General features: G+C 39.7%; 1 protein-coding gene across 4 annotated transcripts in view; it reads right to left on the reverse strand.

The window, feature by feature from the left end:
* Positions 1-3,295: 3,295 nt before the first annotated feature.
* LOC309719091 (tetraspanin-4-like) overlaps positions 3,296-21,499 on the reverse strand; it is a 28,461-nt gene continuing 10,257 nt past the window's right edge. For 3 of the 4 annotated variants that reach the window (XM_082554954.1, XM_082554955.1, XM_082554956.1), the window contains 2 exons: positions 10,817-10,900; positions 9,361-10,595 (listed from right to left, as the gene is read on the reverse strand). In XM_082554954.1, coding sequence (XP_082411080.1) covers positions 10,530-10,595; positions 10,817-10,900 — 150 coding nt within the window. In that variant the 3' untranslated portion in view covers positions 9,361-10,529. Of the gene's footprint in view, positions 3,375-9,360; positions 10,596-10,816; positions 10,901-21,499 lie in introns of those variants that run through there. The other variant, XM_082554957.1, reaches the window with a different exon arrangement.

A 21,499-nucleotide genomic window follows, 5' to 3' on the forward strand; every position in this document is an offset into this window, starting at 1 on the left:
AGTCACCATTTCATTTACTATAATTATTATTCTATATTCAGGGATTTTTTAAATATATATATATATATTAGGGGTGCAACGATACACAAAATTCACGGTTCGGTTCGGTTCGATACTTTGGTGTCACGGTTCGATATTTTTTCGATACAAAAAAATGTTCATGCATTTTTAATTTGTCATTTATTAAAATTATAAATATATATTTTAACTCAAAAGTACAGTTTTTGAATTTAACCCTAACCCTTGTGCGTGTTTTTTATTTTGACAGCGAATGCGCACCTGCGGACCACTTATGTGCAGCCCTGGTTATTTAGCTCATCATATTGCAGCCACAGAAATTCTTTTGTCCATGAAACCATAAAGCTGCACTTTCTTTTTGCCTCGTAGTCTGATTTGTCATAACTTCTCCGTTTTGTGGTAAGCTTTTCTTTGGCTGTCACTTCTTCACCCTGACCTGTCTTATTTGGCTCAGCAGAACTGAAATGCTTTTACACACTCACTCACATAAGCTCAGCGATTCTCTGCACGATCAACCTCTCACATGTTTAAGCTTGCTGCGGGAGATTTCACTTGTCATGTTTGCATAGTAAGCTAACGATTAATAAGACGATGTCAGAGGAATTGGTGCACAAATTATCATCACTCACAGATCAGTGCTGTCGCTCTCTATACACAGTTCGCACGATTGCAAAGTGAAAGCAAAAAAACAAGCGCAAATTCAAACGCGACTTCAATATGTCACATATTGACAGTGGCTCACCGATGCCAATGACATAATTACCCAGCTACATTTCCGAAAGAATGCAAAAGCATTGACATATATTTTTCCTACAATAGCCCGACGGGCAGGGCAGAGATAGATTTTGGTAGCCCGACTGAAAAAATCGCTAGCTCCAGGACGTCGGGCTAGCGATATTGCAAGCCCTGTATCTGATTGAGGAATCACTCATCTTTGGAAAAGAGAGTTTATTACAGAGAAATGTCTCTTTCCAAAATAAAAGCTATACTATCCGCTTCTTCTGGGCTATATTCTCAGCAGCATAAGGAGAATCATGTGCTAACAGCTGTCTAAATGACTCGGCTAAAGTTAGTAGCATGCTTGCTTTTTTTTTGTCTGCTTCCACTTGTCTTTGCACTACGATGATGTCGGCGTAAATGTGCAGTCATATTCGTTGTGTTCCCGCTAGTGCTTTCAGGTTAATCTCGTTGAAATTACCTTAACGCCACAACACGGCAAATCTCCGTTAACGAGCTACCGCCGATCACTCCGTGCATGGGGCTAGACGGCCAACACGTTAACGAGCTAACTGCGCTAACACACTAGTTCACACCAATGTAATTGAGCATTGCATGGCACATCCAACATACTGTTTTACTTTAGTCCATGACTCGCTTACCTTCAGGGTCATACGTCACATGAAAACCAAAATAATTCCAAACGCCAGATCTGAATGACGTTCAATTTGCCTGTTGCAAGGAGAGCTTAACTTCTGTCTCGCTAGCTTGCCCTGCGCTCTTCCCTCTGACTATGCTGTCTGTGTTGAGCGCTCAGTGGATCTGCGCTCGACAGTGCAGCCTAGGCGGAGTAGTCGAACACAGATTCACTGAGCGCTCAACACAGACAGCATCGTCAGAAGGAAAATTGATAAAATAAATTACAAATGTTGTATTGTTCGATACATATGCGTACCGAACCGAAAGCACTGTATCGAACGGTTCAATATCGATACGAATATCGTTGCACCCCTAATATATATATATATATATATATATATATAGTTTTTTGTTTTTTAAATCTCATTGCTCTCTGTGTCATCTCTCTCACTGTCTCATAGAATGATAGATAAATATGGTATATCTTTTAATGGCAATGAACATTTTAAATACAGAGAACATGCCAGAGGGGAACAGCAAGAGGTATAAAGGATTTTTTGTCTGTCCGTATAAACTGCTCTGCTGCCTATCAAGTAAGTGAAGCATAGGATAGTCACAATTATCCATGAAGGGTAACAGTTTGCTCAGTGACCTCCTCCACATCACAGCTTTAAAAGTGTTGAGTCTACAGCCAGTCACAGAGCCAACCTTCTTAATCAGTGTAGTCAGTCTGTTGGTTTCCCCCAGCTCCCCCAGCTCCGAGGCTGCTCCCCAGTTGACCGCAGCAGAGAACACGCCTCTTTACTGCATACATCTCAGCTTCCTGTGGAAATGGAGCCTGCTGATCCCACTTTATTTTATCCAGCTTAAATAAATGAATAAAGAGATACATTCTCTGATAAATTCACTGCATTGTATATGACATAATTTACAAATTATGGCTATATTCAAGTATGAAAGAAACATTGTAACACATGTTCGTCTACCTCAAGTGGCTGAGCCATTTTCTGATGCTCCCACCTTGTGGTTTTTTGGGGCAAATTCATATAGAAGATTATTTCAATTTTGTATTTGCAGAAATGTGTATATATCTCACAATAGAACCAATATAATATTTTACAAGTAGATACAAGTGAAAGTATCCTGTGTAAGTAACAATGCTGAAGTGAAGGTAAGTAAAAACCATACATAAAAAGTATACTTGATTGAACAAACAGAGAAAAGTAATTTTAAAATACGTTTATTGTCATGTCATTCAGGCAGTGATGAAGTCAAGTAAGAGTTTTATGCACTACACTGGTTTTCTATCAAAAGCAGCTGATTCTTTCACAATAGAAAATGCACTTTTTGTACTTTAAAACTGCTCTACAAATGCATAAATATTTTCCTATTGTACCTGTTTGTTGACACAACCAACTTTAAATCTGTATTACGGTATATACAGTGAGCTACTTCAGCAGAGACCTTCCCAGCAGGAGTTTCCGGGCACCTGTAGATACAGGGAAAGGCAAGGAGAAAAAAAAGAGAGAGGGAGTAGTGAAACACACACATCACAGTGTTTGTATTTATCGTAATCTCTACTCTGTGGTAATGATCATGAATTTTAAAATCTGGTTCTTTTGATTATTTAAGAAAAACAACTGAACAATTCTTTCACAATAGAACTGCTAACAGAAACATTGTGTGTAGTATTTGGAATTTTGATAAGATGACTTTTCTGTCATTAAAAGCTGAATGAGTTGCAGATTTGAAACACTCCAACATTTCAGGCTAATGTCATATGACATTTTGCCAACTAATCAGTGGCAATTACATCATCCTGTTGCTTTCCTTTTTATTTAACGATACCTGCTGTGTACTACAATGCTCTTCAGAGCTCTCTTGCTTTTCCTTTAGGAGTTTCTTCTTTTTCTGGGAGTCAGTCAGTGTAATCCTGTTCTGTTTGATCTCCTAGCAGGATAGATAGAATGCATCGCCCTCCTCCCTCAGCTCCGGAGAGTCTGTGGGATGAACGGAAAATAGAAAGGCAAGTTATCAGTTAACTTGTGAGGTCTAAATCTGTGGCAGGGGTGTGGTCTCTGGCTCCGCTGCAGCGGAGCGGTGTTGCAGTGGAGCCAAGGTGCTCTGCCAGGAAGGCTGATTGGGCAGGTGCTAACGACGTCTTCTTCCTTTTCCTGATTCCAGGGACCTGAGACGAGAGAGTGTGAAGTATGGAGTCAGCTGCAAGCTGAGTGTCAGGAAAAGATCATGGTGCCAAACCACAAAGGAACATTTTTGTGGTCACCTGAATGCTGTGTGGGGTCCAGATCTTTCACAGTGAGTCCAGCAATGGGAAATAGTCCATCTTGAAATATTTGGCAACTTTGATTTTTGTACTGTAGCTGTCTTCATCTTCCAAAAATCTTAAAGGGATACAATGTGGATAACAAGATGTCCATTGTAGTCAAATGTTGGTGAGGGGTTTAAGAGCATCCTCTCACACATCAAGTTTTGTGCTTTGGTCTCTTTTTTGCCTCCTTGATCTGTGGAAGACCCATACTTTGCATCCTTTGAGGGCAGCTGAGAGCTCACATCTTATGTCTTATCTGTCAGTTCAGAATTTAATGTTGATTAATGTCTCAGAGGAGTGCTGCAGTAGTCCACAAAACACCCGAGGTCAGGGGACAAAGCCTTTGGATCAAAGGGATTTTTTAATGGGGTCACATAACAGTCATCAAGACTGGATTCATGCAGTTTCCTTTTATTTGTGCTGTTGTTGATAAATGGCTTAGAACCCCCTGATGATCCTCCAATCGCCTGAGCCAAGGTGTGAAAATGGGTGTGGGTCCCAGTCAGCCAGGGTTTCGGGTGAGCTCATTGTGAAACGCCCACTCACATCCTGGGCCATCTGACCTCAGGAATTCACATGATAAGGTGGGGCCAGGTTTCACAATGAGCTCACCCGAAACCCTGGCTGATCATCAGGGGGTCCTTTTGTCCCTCTGTGGGGGGATACTCCCACTGGGTTTAAATCTAGGACTCCCCACCATTTGACCTTAGAACTGAAGAAGCTTCTCGGGTGAGAGGTGAAACGTCTTCAAGCAACTTAAAGAAGTCCAGACGCTTTTCTTTGCAAGCTCCTTTGACTAAGTAGGGAGGAGTTTTTTCCCCTTTTTCTCTTCACACGGAAATGCCCAACTGGACTTGAATGTAAGATGAGCCAGGAGTCAAACCAAGTGCCAAATGCGGGAGAGCCAAGGCTCTTCCCCAACTTTTTAACCAATCACAGTCATGTCTTGTTTGTACCATAATGTAAAAACTTTATTCACCTGGGAGTGGCACCATTTGTCTGTCTGGTCCACTGAACACACGAAGGTCTATGGCGCCATGTTAACTTGAACCTTCAACCATTTCATACATTTTGAAAACTTACTGAAAACGTATAATTTAAGTTTGTTCATCTTCTCTCCAAAAAGAACACCAAAGAAGCATGCGTTATAAATCACATAAACTCCCATCACGTCTATGTTTCCCTATCTGCACTTTTTTCCTGATTGTGGCTAATTATGCTAATTTGTCTTGCTTGGTTCATTTTGATCTTATCATGGACACTTGAGGTTGTTTCTAAAACGAAGACCATCCCTATAACCTCCCATGTTAAAATAACCCAGTTGGTACAAAAACAGGTTGGGCATTATTGGACATTTTGCAGTTTTCATAATTGTATCAAAGGGACATAGTTATGTTACCTGTTCCTGTACATTTTATGGATACAGATTGCTAACCGAGCATGCAAGGCTACCACGGCCTGGATGACTGAGAACCTAAATAGATAACCATGCTAGTGTTATCTGACCACTCTCTACTCCAAAGTTACTCCTCATTCAACATGGGCCGCCAATATGCTAATGCTAAAGTTTCAAAATGATCAGTCTAGAAATCAGTGGGTGAACTAACAGTGTGTTTGTGCATCTTTTATATACAGTCTATATTTGCAACATGTATTTAGGACAAGTATTGCTATAGAGCTGTCTCATAATGTCTAATAAGACAAAGCAACTAAGATGGATTGGTTTTGGTCCAAATCTTTCTGCAAATGCAGCTCATCCTGTGCTTTAACTCTGTAATCATTGAACACAGTCCCTGGCCTGCACATTACAAAACCAACCCCCACAGGTCTGGCCCGGATCTGGTATCAAGTCAGCACTGCTAGCTGACTTCTGGCATGATAAGACGTATGTCATCCAGATATGGGCCAGGTCTGGCATAGATGGCACTATGTGATGGCATGCCATATTTGGCTCGATTGTGGTTTGGTTTATGTGGCCCAGATCCACAGAAAACAGGTCTGGTCCCGATCCTGCATCAAGTTGCCACTTCTGACTGACTGGTGTTTTGGCAGAGTGTATGTCAACCAGATGTGTGCCAGGTCTGGCAATGATGCCACTGTTTATGCGTTGGCATGCAATATCTGGCCCGATTATGGTTTGGGTTATGGGGCCCAGGCTCATGGAAAACAGGTCTAGCCCGGATCTGGCATCAAGCTGGCACTTCTGACTGACTGGTGTCATGGCAGGGTGTATGTCAACCAGATGTGGGCCACGTCTGGCAATAATGGCACTATTTATGTTCCTATTTTCCTATTTTAGTTAGAAGACCCAAATGCCATGTTGCAATACTATACTGCTATGGTAGCCAATGTCTCAAATGCAGGTTTGACAGGTTTGTGAGTGTACTTTATCCAAAACCTAGTGAGGGTTTACTCATCTTTGCCAGTGGGAGGCTGTAGCTCAGGTGGTAAAGCAGGTTACAAACGGATCGGAAGGTTAGTGGTTAGATCCCTGCCTCCTCCAGTCTGCATGTCAAGAGTATGAATGTGTATGAATGCCCTCAGTTAAGCGAAATTGTGTGATTGGGTGGCATGTTGTATAGAGCACTTTGAGTAATCTGGGAGATTAGAAAAGCGCCATATAAGAATCAGTCCATTCACTGTCTGAACAGAGTTAATGGCATTGTTACTGTTGCACTGTTTTGCATGTTCTGGCACATGTTGTTATTGCATGGCTTGATTAAGGTATACATTAGGCTGACATCTGGGGCCAGAGGTAAAACTGTTCTGGGCCAGCACAGGGCCAGCAGTGTGTCTACAACTGGCCCGTGGCTGCACACCACCTACAGATGGCCCACATACCGCAAAGATTGACGGCCCTTTGGTGGCTCAGATCAGGTTTGCCAGAGGTAATCCACACATGGGCCAGCACAGGACCACCAGTGTGTATGCAACTGGCCTTGTGCTGGCCCATGTGTGGGCCACTAAAGGGCCGTCATTCTTTGCGGTATGTGGGCCATGTGTACCCATATGGAAAAGAAATAGTAAAAACTTATATGACTTAACTCATGAAAGTGGCCACTTTCATGAGTAAATCATATAAGGCTTACATGATTTACTCATGAAAGTGGCCACTTTCACATTACTTTCATACAGTATATTGTTTTAGTAAGTATCCAAAACATAAAAGTTTCATTATATAATTTTTTAAGGGATCTTATATCTGTTTTTACTCTTGTATGCTTTTCATACAAGTTTCACACAAGACAGATACAAACCTTATAAGATTTATATATATCTTTTCCATATGGGTAAGCACATTGTGTGGGCCTGATCCGGGCCATACCAATTTTGCTATGTGGGCCAGTGAACATGGTGGTGCAGTACATGATAGAACACTTAATTTGACACAATTTCTCTCAAACTTTCTTTGTTCCAGCTAATTAAAAAATATAAGTGATAAGTGCAGCAAACCTATTAGATATTAACCCTTTAAAAGCCGGTGGGAGCGGGCACGCTCTGTTTTGCATAACTATTTTTAAATCTGGGTAGCACTGCAACCACGTAAGCTAGCGCAATAATTTTTTTTGCATATGAAACCAGGAGGAGTGGTACTTACATCTTATGCCACCAGGTTGTCCTAGCTCACAGTTTCCTTCCACATATAGCTTTGCAAAAACTGCATAAAAAGCACTTGCAGCAACAAAAACATAATATTCCAGAAACACTGATCCGATCAGCTGTTTGTAACACATCCTACGTCCATCAGCACGAACTATTGCATGTCCTCCATGTCCTGCCCGAAACTGGAAGTGACGTCATTTTGCGGAAATGTAGTTTTTTACTATCAGGGCCTTATGAGCCTATACGGGTGTTTTTAAAAGTTATGTTTGACTTTATGACTTTCTGTGTCGTTTCTGGGATGCTTAGGACTCAAATTGCACTGCTGGAAATAGTTTATTTTGATGCATATGCTGGGTTTTTTTGCAAATTTGCATTATAATATTTATTTTTGTTTTTCCTGCAGTATATAAAAATTGGTGTATTTCAAAAATAAAACTATGAAGACACTCAAAATAAATTTCCTGTGGTGGGAAACTATTTTGTGCAACTTTTTGTATTTACAGCTTTGAGGGATAAACCTCTTAAATTTGTCTAAATAGAAATATATGTTAAAAAAAACATCATTAAAAAAACTATTTAAATTTTTTTTGTAGTTTATTGCACTTTTTTGCAATTTATGTAATTACTATGCACTTAATGCAGACATATTATTAAAATTTGGGCTATAATGATTGTATTGATGTATATCAACTTGAAATGCTCCCAAAAATGGCTCCACAGCATGTAAAAATATAATATAAGCTCTGGCGAACTTGGTTCTATAGGTCTTAAAGGGTTAAATATGCCACTCCACAACAACACACTCAAAGGATGCCTGAAGCTGAAAGAAGACAGCGATCATAAAAACATCTCAGGAAAAATTGTTGGAGACATCAATCAGGACAAATATCACACCACAGGAGGATGTTGTTAACATGCATTTCTCGCCATGCCAGACTGATAAATCTTCAGCGCAAACGCAAGCATCCTGTGTGGTTCTGCTGCCACAGAGATGCTTTTTAATAAACATCACCTTCATTATCAAAGCTTCCACATGGCCACAGGCATTACATTAATACCTGCCATGTAAGTCAAAAGACAGACACAGTGATCCAGATTGATGCCCGTTGCACTACCGCTATCTATAAATACATTTCTTTATTTCATGCAGTGCCGGTTCACAATTCAGAGATACCTACTTCTTCCTAATCCTACATAATACTCTAAATGATCATCATATTTTAAAGGTCCCATATACTTACCCTTAAAGGGTGATGAGTGGTTTTGCCTTTTTTTTTTTTACTTTGCGATGGTACTCTTCAAGACTCCAGCAACAAGACAAGACAACTTGCCTTTGGGATTACATCAGGAAGGGGATCTCCCAAATCAGACATGTGGCACTGCTCTCATTGGTGACCCCTTGTGATAAGGGAGCAGCCGAAAGTAGCAGGAAACTACTCCCATGTCACTTTTAGCAGTTTAACTGTAAGCTGTATTTAGTTGTTTTCAGGGCTAAAAAGTTGCTCTCAGACAGTTGCTCAAAGCCAGCACAAAAATACATAATAAGAAAGACAAAAAAACATTTAAGGGTGACAGATACGTAAAAAATTAAATTAAAAAAAAGAGCGAAAGAGAGAGAAAGAAAATCTGGAGGTACGCAAATGTGTTTTTGGAGTATTGTAGTGTTTTTCTTGTTTTGTTTGATTGTTTTGTTATTTGTTAGTGGAGTATGACGGATGTAATGAGAAAAGAAGCTCTGGGAATTCAACTTAATTTACATAGTGCCAAATTACAACAACAGTTGCCTCAAGGCGATTTATATTGTAAGTTAAAGACCTTACAACAAAGAAAACAGAGAAAACCCCAGCAATCATATGACCCCCTGTGAGCAAATACTAAATACTTAAATACTCTAGGAGCAACAAGTAACCCAGCTGTCTAAAAGCAAAGTGCTCTAATGGGATGATATGGTACCCATGAGGTCTTTAAGATAATTTGGGGCCAATAGTTGGGCCCTACCAAACAAGAACATCCTAAAAATACCAGAGATCTGTGGGTTGGGCTTGCATTCTGACTCATCTCTTAGAAAGTGTACTGGCAGATAAGACAAACGGACACACAAAAAACCCACCATAAATCACAATCAGCATATATATTATTTTATTAAACACATTAAGGGACCATACACAAGTTTAAATGCCCCTCTTTTCAAGAACTACTGGGGAATTCACAGGATAAATCAGCTGGATCAGCTAAACCAGAAAACACATAAACGTGATTAAATAAAGAAATCATAAAAAATTAAAACACTTCACAACTTAAAACTGAGACAACTGTGATTTCTTTATTACCACAGCACACCAGGTTATACATAATTTGATCTTAATGGCACTACCTTAAGAACATTGCTGCAGTCAACTGAGAGTTTCGACCTCATTACAACATCATGCTAGTTCTTAACCTCATTTACATCCACTTTGTCACTGGCAACCAAAGGTTAGTGTTAGGGGTGAGGGGTAAGCTTTTATCAGAAAAACTGTAATGCCTAAAAGTATGTGACTTCATTTGAAAAGTAACATTGTCTAGCTCACAAAAATATTCCTAATTAGCATGTGGCTAATACTAGTCAACTCACTGATGACCTGGCGGATGTTAAGAGGCTAAACAAGCCTACATGCTGGTTTTAGACAGTCTACCAAACTGAGCTGATAACAGTAGAAGATGGAAGATGCTCAGATTCACTTTAAAAACACCAGGATGTGACGTTAGCCAGGACTTTAATTAGAAGAGAAGCAGGACATTTCTAAGACAGGTGGTGTTGGCTAATTCTTACAGAAGAGGGGGTGAAATGTCAGTACTAAAAACCACTACACTACCTACAAGATTTTGAGTCCTTTTGCTATGGTTTTAGTCTATCTCAAGTCTAACATACAAGGAAGTGGTGAACACCCAGCACTCACAGGGAGAAAATGTCTTGACATCCTACAGGGTTGGAATAGTGCTAACACAATCATGTCATCACTTTTTATCCAATTACATGTCTCCGTATCACATTTAATGATCTGTCACCTCATATGACATTCTTAATGGCGATAATCAGCTAGCTCCCTTTTTGACAGATGGAAATAGCAGCGGATTTTTTGGTGTTCGGAACAGATTAATAAAAAGCTGAGATAGGGAAAAGCATCGTCTTGACATGTGGAAAGTATCTGTGAATTGCAGGTAGAGTTCCTCTGGACCTTTTTCAGTAACCCTGTCCACGTACAGCAAAGCAGCAAAAGAGAGGGAGGGTGATAGACATGCAAAGAAACTGTAAAAAAAAAGAGAAGAAGAGCAGAGAAAAAAAGTTGACAATATTCTGTTAAAATCTCATTAGCCAGAAAATGTTTGAGTTTACCCTAAAAATAAAAATAATAAATAAAACAACCCCAACCCTAGACGAATCGCTGATCTGATGGATGTTAAGGTTTCCACTAGTGGACAACACCTGCTGCATTCCTAACTGGCAGCTGTAATGGGGAGAAACTGTACCTGTAAGATAAACATGGAGACCACTCCTGCCGCTGTGCTTAGGTAGTTTTTGGCAAACCAGTCCTGCAGTTTCCCAACACAACCCTGAAAGGCAACATTTTTATGTTTATCCTTTACTCATACACATTACGATACTAAGCATACATGCAATTATACCTCAAGCACAAGAAGAGAAAAAGGGGAAAAATTCTCCGTATGTTTAAGTGAGGAGTGCATGACAAAGTGTTCATATGAATGTCAGGAGCCGAAGTTTCCCACCAGATCAATGCATTCATTTATGCTGTCAGTGGTTTTATTGTTGAGTCTTACTGGTGTAGGTAGTGCATAACACAAAGTCCAAAATGGAAAACTGTGGCACAACATTGATAACTGATACCACACACATATACTGATATCTATGTAATCATTTATGCTTGATCCTGGATACCATAGCTCCTCAGAGATGCACGATTCCCTGGCATAACTCAGAAACGTGCACCTTAAAACAAATAACCCGCAAGCTACAAGGAAATAGAGTGTCACTAATTTAGATGATTTACACTGAAACCAGTTTATTTCTCTATACAAAAAAATAATTCCCCACAAAGCTAGCACATTTTACTCATCACTGACTGAAGAAATTAAGAACAAGCTTTTCGTTTTTGGTTTTTTTTTTTGGGGGGGGGGGTTCCCACATGGTAGCCAGACTGAGAGAGTCAGAGCTCGAGAAGCCAAGCATTTTTTCACCTGAACAAGTAATGTCTTCATGAATTTCTTCACAAATCAATTTTTAACCAACAAGCAGCTCTAAAACAAAGTACACTGTTAGCCTTTGCAGTAATTTCCATAGCTTTGTACTGCAAAATCAACAGTAAAAAACTCTAAAGGATGTTAGCAGTTTAGTACTGTAATTTGCATGTCATTGTGGGAAAATTCCATGAGATTACATTATTTTTATGGTAACTCACTGTACTCATGGAAACAGCTGTAAAATACAGCAAATGTATTAATTGGTGATGTTACTGAGATTATACTATTACACCATCTGGATTTCTGGTGTTTTTTACTGTAGATCTAAGAGTAATTACTTAAATCCTCATTCCGAGTGTATTACCATAAAATGCAATTCATTGTGAGAGTATTATGACATGTAAACTACAATATGCAGCATCATTTTTAACTTAAGGACTAAGTTGCAGCTACACTAAAATGGAATTTCTTGAATTGAACCTCATATATTAATACATTTATTTGTTTATTCAAACAATGTGAAACATAATTACAGTCCACTTTGTATCAAACAACCAGTCTCACCCTTACAAAAAAAGAATATCAAGTATATTATAAGTAAACTTGAAAACAAGGAAGTATACTTTTAGTTCACTTTCTATGTACTTTTATAGATTTTAGACCACATTACATTTAAGCATACTTTAAGTCCAGTTCGAAGTATACAGAAAAGTATAAAAAAAATTGTCTATACTTGTAGTATAGTAGTGCTTGTAGTATACTATGTACGGTAGTATGTAGAGTATTTGAAGTATACCTGAAGTATACTAAGAAGTACAATGAAATACCCAGCTGTCATGATTCGACTGTGTGGCAGGCAGGAGAGGACCCAAACGCAAACTCACGGAGACAAAACGTAAACTCAAAAACACAGCTTTAATGCTGGCAAAGGGTGAAACACAAAAACAGTACTAAACTAAACTGGGAAAGCTAAACATAAAGTATACCAGGAACCACGGGGAGAATCACACACAGCATGAGGGAGACTACGACACTGACAAAGAGAAACACAGGGTTTAAATACACAGAGGGATAACGAGGGAATGAGACACAGAAGGAGGGCACAGCTGTGAGAAATCAGGACTGACGAGACAAGCAAAGCTAGAAACACTCACATGAGGCATGGACCTTCAAAGTAAAACAGGAAACACACTGACTGAATTCTAAAACACGCAAACTTAACAGCAACTGGGGAGACAGAACATAGGAACCTGAAACGTGGTACAAAACATCACAGTGGACATAACATGGAACACAGGGAAGCCATATAACAAAGCCAAAGAGCTAAACCTAAGATAACCATAAATATCTGAGATCCAGGGAAACAAGAAACAGTACATCAAAGGACTCAAAACATAAACCATGATATAAAAGCACAGGATCTCTTCCAAATAAAATAGGAAACATAATGAGACGCAGACATGATAACCGGAACTTGACAATGTAAGACACAGACATGAAACACATGAAGAGCAGGGGAGACTTAACATGGGTTGGAAACACAAGGGGGAACTAATAAGCAAATGAACATAGGAGGCCTAATGAGCTTAACATACTATACACATTAAGATGAACTAAAACTCAAAACACTGGGTCCTAAGACCCAGGATCGTGACACCAGCATGCATTGTAGTGCTTTAACTGTAAAATTAAAACAACTATGAAACAAATAATTGATGTTTTAAACAAGAATTTGTCTTTTACCTTTTGAACAAAGTGGAATGAAAATAATTGTTTAAACCGTGAGTGAAAAGGGTTAATGGTTAATAAACCTCAACTCTAAAATCATTTTCTCACCTGTTTACAATATAATTCTGGTACTTGAACTATGAGTGTAGTTCTCTGCAAAGGAAGCCTTCTGATAGTTGGAACTATCATCTGACTGTCTGGGGAATTGATTGATTTGTTACATGTGAAAAATATGTTTCACCTCCATCGTCCCGATACCCAAAAACTCCAACCCATCTAGCCTCAATGACTACCGCCCAGTAGCACTCACCCCCATCATCACTAAGTGCTTAGAGCAGCTGGTCCTAGCACACTTCAAATCCTTTCTCCCCCCCACCCTGGACCCCCACCAATTTGCATACCGCCAGAACAGGAGCACAGAGGATGCAGTCTCCATCGCACTGCACTCTGTCCTCTCACACCTGGACAACAACAACACCTACGCCAGAATGCTGTTTATAGACTTCAGTTCAGCGTTCAATACAATCCACCCCTCACAACTCATCAGGAAACTGACAGACCTGGGCATCAGTTCCCTCATCTGCAAATGACTTCCTGACCAACCGCCCCCAACATGTCCGGCTGGATAACCACTGCTCACCTAAAATCACAATGAACACCGGTGTACCACAAGGCTGTGTGATGAGCCCTTTCCTCTACTCCCTCTTCACCCACTACTGCAGACCTGCTGATGGTTCCAACACCATCATTAAGTTTGCAGATGACACCACGGTGATTGGCCTCATCAGTGACAACGATGAGGCCGCCTACAGGGAGGAGGTGGATCGTCTGGCTGAGTGGTGCGACACAAACAACCTGCTGCTTAACACCGAGAAGACCAAGGAGCTCATCGTGGACTACAGGAGGAATGCTGACCCACATCCACCCATCCACATTAACCCTTTAAGACCTACCATAGAACCAAGTCCGCCAGAGCTTATATTATATTTTTACATGCTGTGGAGCCATTTTTGGGAGCATTTCAAGTTGCTATACATCAATACAACCATTATAGCCCAGATTTTAATAATATGTATTCATTAAGTGCATAGTAATTACATAAATTGCAAAAAAGTGCAATAAACTACAAAAAAATTGAAAATCGTTTTTGATTTTTTAACATATATTTGTAGTTAGAGAAATTTAAGAGTCTTATCCCTCAAAACTGTAAATACAAAAAAGTTGCACAAAATAGTTTCCCACCACAGGAAATTTATTTTGAGTGTCTTCATAGTTTTATTTTTGAAATACACCAATTTTTATACAGTGCAGGAAAAATGAAAATAAATATTATACTGCAAATTTGCAAAAAAGCAGCATATGCATCAAAATAAACTATTTCCAGCAGTGCAATATGAGTCCTAAGAATCCCAGAAACGACACAGAAAGTCATAAAGTCAAAGATAACTTTTAAAAAGAGCAGTATAGGCCCTGAGGCCCTGATCGCAAAAAAGACTACATTTCCGCGAAAAATGACGTCACTTCCGGTTTCGGGCAGGTAATGGCGGAAATGCAAAAGTTCGCGCTGACGTCTATTCCAACGTAGGAAGTGTTTTGAACAGCTGATCAGATCGGTAAAGCGTGTTTCTGGAATATTATGTTTTTGTTCCTGCAAGCGCTTTTTATGCAGTTTTTGCAAAGCTTTATGTGGAAGGAAACCGTGACCTAGGACAAGCTGATGGCATCAGATGTAAGTACAACTCCTCCAGTTTCATATGCAAAAAAAATTTTTGCGCTAGCTTACGTGGTTGCAGTGCTACTGGGATTTAAAAATAGTTACGCATAACAGAGCATTCCCGCTCCGATCGGCTCTAAAGGGTTAAGGGGACGGCTGTGGAGCGTGTGAGCAGCTTCAAGTTCCTGGGAGTCCACATCTCCGAGGATCTCATCTGGACGACCAACTGCTCCAAGCTGGTCAAGAAGGCTCACCAGCGCCTCTTCTTCTTGAGGACTCTGAGGAAGAACCACCTGTCCTCAGACATCCTGGTGAACTTCTATCGCTGCACCATCGAGAGCATCCTGACCAACTGTATAACAGTCTGGTACGGGAACTGCTCTGCCTCGCGCCGGAAGGCATTGCAGAGGGTCGTGAAAACTGCCCAGCGCATCGCCGGAGCACCACTTCCTGCCATAAAAGACATCTACAGGAAGCGGTGTCTGAAAAGGGCTGGGAAAATCATCAAAGACCCCAGTCACCCATCACATGGACTCTTCACCCTCCTGCCCTCTGGGAGGCGCTACAGGAGCCTCCGGACTAAGATCACCATTTCTGTAATATACTTACATATCTATATTATTGCTAATATATATTGTAATATATCTATATCATGGCTAAAGCGCTTCTGGATGGATGCAAACTGCATTTCGTTGCCCTGTACCTGTGCATGTGCAATGACAATAAAGTTGAATTCTATTCTATTCTATTCTAATTACTATGTTTCAATCAGAAGTAAGCCAAATATGAACTAAAAAGTAAATTAACAGTATACTTGGAAGTTTAGTATTGTGTTAGAGTACAGTATATTTTAAGTATACTCTTATAGACTGGAAAGGACATTATGCTAGTACATTTATAGTGAACAAAAAGTACATCTAAAAGCTAATTTCAAGTATACTTCTATATACCGGTACTAAAACGGGGGCCAATATAGTCCCAAGAAGCATTAGTAGTATACTTACTAGGTAACGTATACTTTTCCTTTCTATATGTTACATTTAGAGTAATGTTTAAAAGTTACTTCATTTAGCAGGGTGTAGCTTTTTTCTCTTCTTATTCTTTCTTATACTGGAACTTCATTTTTTTCTGCACAAGGTGGTACTTTTAAGACACCTCTGCCTAGCTACAGTGAACTAACCAAAAGTTCACTGAAAAGAATATGCTGTGGTCGTCATTTTACACAAGTTCAGGTGTCACATCCACAAACCTACACCATTAACCAGCATCAGTCCTACAACTTCACTCTTAAATTTAATAAATGCTGGGACAAGCAGAAACTGTATTTTTAGTGGTGCATTTTGTGGCAGGCCAGACTGCTATTAAATGCACTCTCCTATAGAAATAATTCCTTTGTAGCACCACTTTGTCTTGGTTCAGAAGAGATGTCCTGGATATACATGATAATGTAACACGGGTGTTTTTGTTTGTTCATGTTTAGCGCGTTGGGTTGTGTTTTTAAAGCGACTGTTACATTTTTAAGGCGTTTTATGCGACAGGTGTGTGAAGCACTTGTTACACATCTCAATGGGAGAGCCATAGCCGACAACACACCTTTACCTGACGTACAATGTGATGTATGGCGCACACGTCGGGTATTCACTTTCAAAACAACAATGGCGGATAGAAGATAGTGATCGAGGCGGTTAATGCTCCTTTCGCCGGTTGCCAACCATCATTAAATAACAACAAGAAGAAAATATTGATCTGCTTTTCTTAGTTGTACCCGTTTAAGACGCGATTCAGACTCAAACAAAGCTGCAAAGCAGGAGAACAACATGTCCATCAACTATTCTGTGCCACAGTCCCAGTTTGCTGCAGCACAGATTGATGATGAGATGGTGGAAGAACAACAGAGACAATTTACGGACCGTTAAGATGTGCAACTTAGAAGTAGTCAGAGGTAACTGGATGGAGTTCAGTCAGGTTAAATGCACGGTTGATTGGATTATATCTGAAGATTTTATACTATTTGTGACAACTCTGCTAGACTCCAAATTTCTCATCCAATTAATGCGGGAGTATCTCAAAAGTAAATGAAACATCTAAACTTAACACTTTTCCCCTAAAACTGACTGACATGGGACACATTAAAGTTGAATTGGAACCAGCTAATCAGTCTGAAGGTAAGTGTTTTTTCACTTATTCGAGAGAAGTCAGAAATGTGTTCTTATTACTGTTTGTTTTGACTTTTCCGCTACAGTGCCAGGTTATTTTCAATCAAATGCTAAGACAAAATTTCAATATCTATGAATGTGGAGACTCAAAAGACTAGTTAGTAATAGTTGCCGATGAATTTATGAGACTTGATAGAAACATGGACGTTTGCAACAGGTGAATCGGCGAACTAATGGGGTTGCGCCCAAATGCTTAAAGCTGGTAAATGGTCAGTGTTTTCAGGTGTGCTTGTACTACCTGTACGGTGCGGGGTGCTAACTAAGTCAGGCTAAAGTCAGTCAATCGTCGAGCTCGAATATCTTTTCATTTTTGTGCACTGCTCACTTGTCTTTACTGGGCTTTTTGTCGGCACAGATTTTGTGTTCATTGAAGCCTTTTGTGAATAATTTTGATAATTTAAAAACTGGGAATTGATTCCTATACTCTTATTTTGTTTTTGGGGTTGTTGTTTTTTTTGCATTGCATATGTCATTTTGGATAGGTAATTTGTCATTGAAGTTTTTGCAACTAAGTTTACTTGTAAATTTTGTGGCTTCCGTGCACGGAAATTTATATTGTTCAGTTTGCATGTTAAAAGCCACAAACATGTAGCTAACTATAGGTTTTCCTGTGGAACTGAGAACTGTCCTGCCAGGTTCAGAACATTTCACTGATTACCTCAGCTGTCAAGTTCCTGGATGTGGGTATGCTGCACAAAACTTCACAGGTCTTTGTGCCCATCTCAGATTTCACATCAATGAAGTATTATGTCCATTTGAAGGCTGCTCTAAATACTTCAGTGTCCGAACATCATTTTCCAGCCATATTTCTCGAAAACATAAGCAGACAGTTCAGCAGTCAAGCCAACAAGAAACTGGTGAAATCATTCAAGAACTTTCACAGAATAATCTCTTAACACTGTACAAAAGGTGTGTTGAAATCTGACAAAAGAAGGAAGACATTTTTCAAAGAAAATTTCAGTTATGTGGAACCCACTCAAATTTTTTTAGGATCTGACAGTACAGGCAAACAGCGTTATTTTCAGTATGTGCCAATTAAAGAAACACTGAAGTCTCTCTTGAGACAACCCACAATACGAGAACAGTACAAACAGTCAAAACTGCGCCGATCACCAGACATGGTTTTAGAGGATGTCTCAGACAGTCAAAATGTCAAGGATAATGCACTTTTACAGCACTATCCATCATTTCTTTCACTCATTCTCTACCAAGATGCATTTGAAGTGGTTAATCCATTAGGGTCTGGCAAAAAGAAACATAAAATCCTGGCAGTGTAAAGGACTCTAGGTGAGATCTTACTACACAACCAGTCCTCTGTTGATGCAATGCAACTTGTTCTGCTTTGCAGGGACACTGACTTCAAAACTTTTGGCCATAACAAAGTTTTGAAGTCTTATTGCAGACCTTAAAGATATGGAAGAGACAGGGGTTCTGGTAGAGGATGGAACCATAATGAAGATAGCTTTGATAGCCATCTTAGGAGACAATCTGGGCTCCCACTGCATAGGTGGTTTCACTGAGAATTTCAGCTGCAGCAAACATTTTTGCAGATACTGCTTAATTGACAGGGAAAGTTTTATCAGTGATCTACTATCACTTGGACAAAAAAGAATAGCTGATAAGTATAAGGACAGTGTTGAGGTCCTCTCTACAAGTGTCCACTTGGTTGTGAATGGCATTAAATTTGACTCCATGTTTAATTCACTGAAGTATTCCCATGTGTGCTCTGGGTTACCTCCATGTTTGTGCCATTATTTATTTGAAGGAGTGGTTTCCAGTCACTTGTCACTATATATTGATACCCTTGTGCAAGTGGAAGGGCATTTCACATACAACCAGATAAACAGAGCAATTGTACAGTTCAAACATGTAGGAAGTGATGCTTTAAGTAAGCCATGTGAGGTGAAAACAGGGCAGAGGCTGGGGGGTTCAGCAGCACAGAACTGGTGTCTTCTACGACTTCTGCCTCTGTACATTGGTGAAAAGATAAAACGTCCTGTGGATAGTGAGGTTTGGCAGTTATGCCTTAAACTTAGAGACATTGTTGATCTTGTATGTGCCCCCAAAATAAGTCACAATGACATTTGCCCTGCTGCATCAGCTGAAACATCAAGCCATCCACCTCACCCCTCCTCCTCCACGTCCACCACTATGTACAACCATTACTCCAGCTCTTGGGTCTCACACTTACAGATTCCTTGGGAATGATTTCCACTCCAACTGTTGCATGAAATCACAAGAGGAGACAGAGGTCATCCAGAGGACAGGAGAAGTATGGTTAGAATTGTTGTGGAGGCCATGCAAGTTCACTGCAGAAACCCTAAATGTGCATCTTGTGAAGAAGTTGCTAAAATCATTGTAAACAGATACCCTCAAACATTTGCAGATTTTACTGAAAAGGGAGAAAGACTGGGTTGTGGACATTATTCACTACTAAGAAGCATCAAATCTAGAGTTGAACATGTTAATCAAGATAATGCAACACATAGACTTCGTCAAACAAAGAGAACCAGGAATGAGGAAGATTGCAGTCCCAACAGTAATGCAACCCCACCTAAAAAAGTGAGATGCCTTGTTGATAGCTATGGTTTTATTAATTGGCAGCCAGTTGAACTTCCTGAAGGGGAAACGCCAGCTTCTTTAGAGGAAAAGAAACACATCTTGTTTACAATTTTTAATTCACAAGGCCCTGGAGCTGTGGAGAGACCTGATGTGGATGACTTCATGTGCCTCACATATATTTCAGCTTATCAACAGTTGTCTCTCACCTTCAGTAGCTGAAATTCAGGAGCAGTGGCTATTCTTGTTTACTGGGAAAGGTCTTTCGAACCACTTTTACAAACTCACAGGCATCGATATCAGTGAGCGCTTAGGTCAGGCCCTCATAACCAAAGGCAGAAGGATTATTAACTATTTCTCCAGCCAGAAGCTCAAATAGAAACTTGTTATAAGGACACTCATCCAGCAGATAGAAAGTGAGGGAGTTTTGACCAACAACAAGGTTGGCATAGCAGCCATACTTCTCATGGTGAAGTATGACAAGGAAGACGAAGACTCCCTCTTTGTCTTAGCAGATGTAAACTTTTTTCATACAGCTCTAGGTTTAATGCTGTTGCTTGCTGTCCTGTTTTTTTTTTTTTTTTGTTACATAAAATGTCCTGGTCCTTTTTCTGGCAGGAAACTACCAGGATGTCTCTTGAATCAGAGAGCAACCTGCCAATCACCCCTAAGTCATTTTTTAAATAGAACTGATTAGACCATATTACAAATTCTGTTTGGCACAGAAGCTTTTCATGGACACAGGTATCCAGTCTCTGTTTTGTTAGCTCAAATTTCTGTAATTTCCTTTATAAACCAAGGTTGTTGGACATGTGTCTCAGTGAATCCAGCTAAGTAACAATATCAAATTTCACATTACATATTACTGATCAACATGGTAGTCTAGCTACATTAACAGCAGAAATACTGAAGTCAATACTGTAAAGTTCAACAGCAGCACAAACTATAAACTCCAAAATAATCATACAGTTGATTCATCTCCGGTAATTTAATTGGGCTGAGTCTTTGTTAGGTGTGTTTAATGTGCAGAATAATTCCCAATTATGTGCAATTATAATATGTTAAAACGGACTTATGTACATAAGGTCACTGATAATTAACTGTACGTAGCTATTTGCTTTACGACTATCTAGACAGTGTGAAGAAGTGAAGTATTGAAATTATTTTATGTTGCATAATGACAATGTTGCCCCTATGCATTTAAGGACAAAATTTAATGACTGCCACCTGCTGGATGGTGAGTGCAGAGGGGCGTGTAATTGTTGAGCTTGACAGAGAGAACACCTTTGCTGATGCGATGTCAGTCTTCTTTGGTTCATTCTATGTATTGAACCTGGAATACCAGGAGTCAGTGTATGCAACATTGGAACTAATTCAGAGGTATGTTTGAACAGTTAGCTAATAGTGATAGATGATGAGTAAATTATCCCTAAGTAACTCAACTTATTTCAAATCTCAACTTACTGTATGTTGCTATTTATTATGGCATGTTTTAAGGTTTTTTTGTAAGGATAAATCCTGAAGAGGGAACAAAATGTACCTCCAAGGTTGGGACAAGCAGAAAGACTGGGACCACTGTGAAGCGAAAGGTTGTTCACATTAACCCTCATGTCACAACTTTCCTCCAGCGGCTTACTGAATTTGAGTGGAAAACTTCAAATTAGATAACTGTTGTTGCCATTTATAGTGAATTTCTTATATAATTTAAGTGAACAATGTGTTGTTACCTGTGTCTCC

This window comes from Aulonocara stuartgranti (assembly GCF_965226115.1).
Source record: "Aulonocara stuartgranti genome assembly, chromosome: 12".
Classification (NCBI taxonomy): domain Eukaryota; kingdom Metazoa; phylum Chordata; class Actinopteri; order Cichliformes; family Cichlidae; genus Aulonocara; species Aulonocara stuartgranti.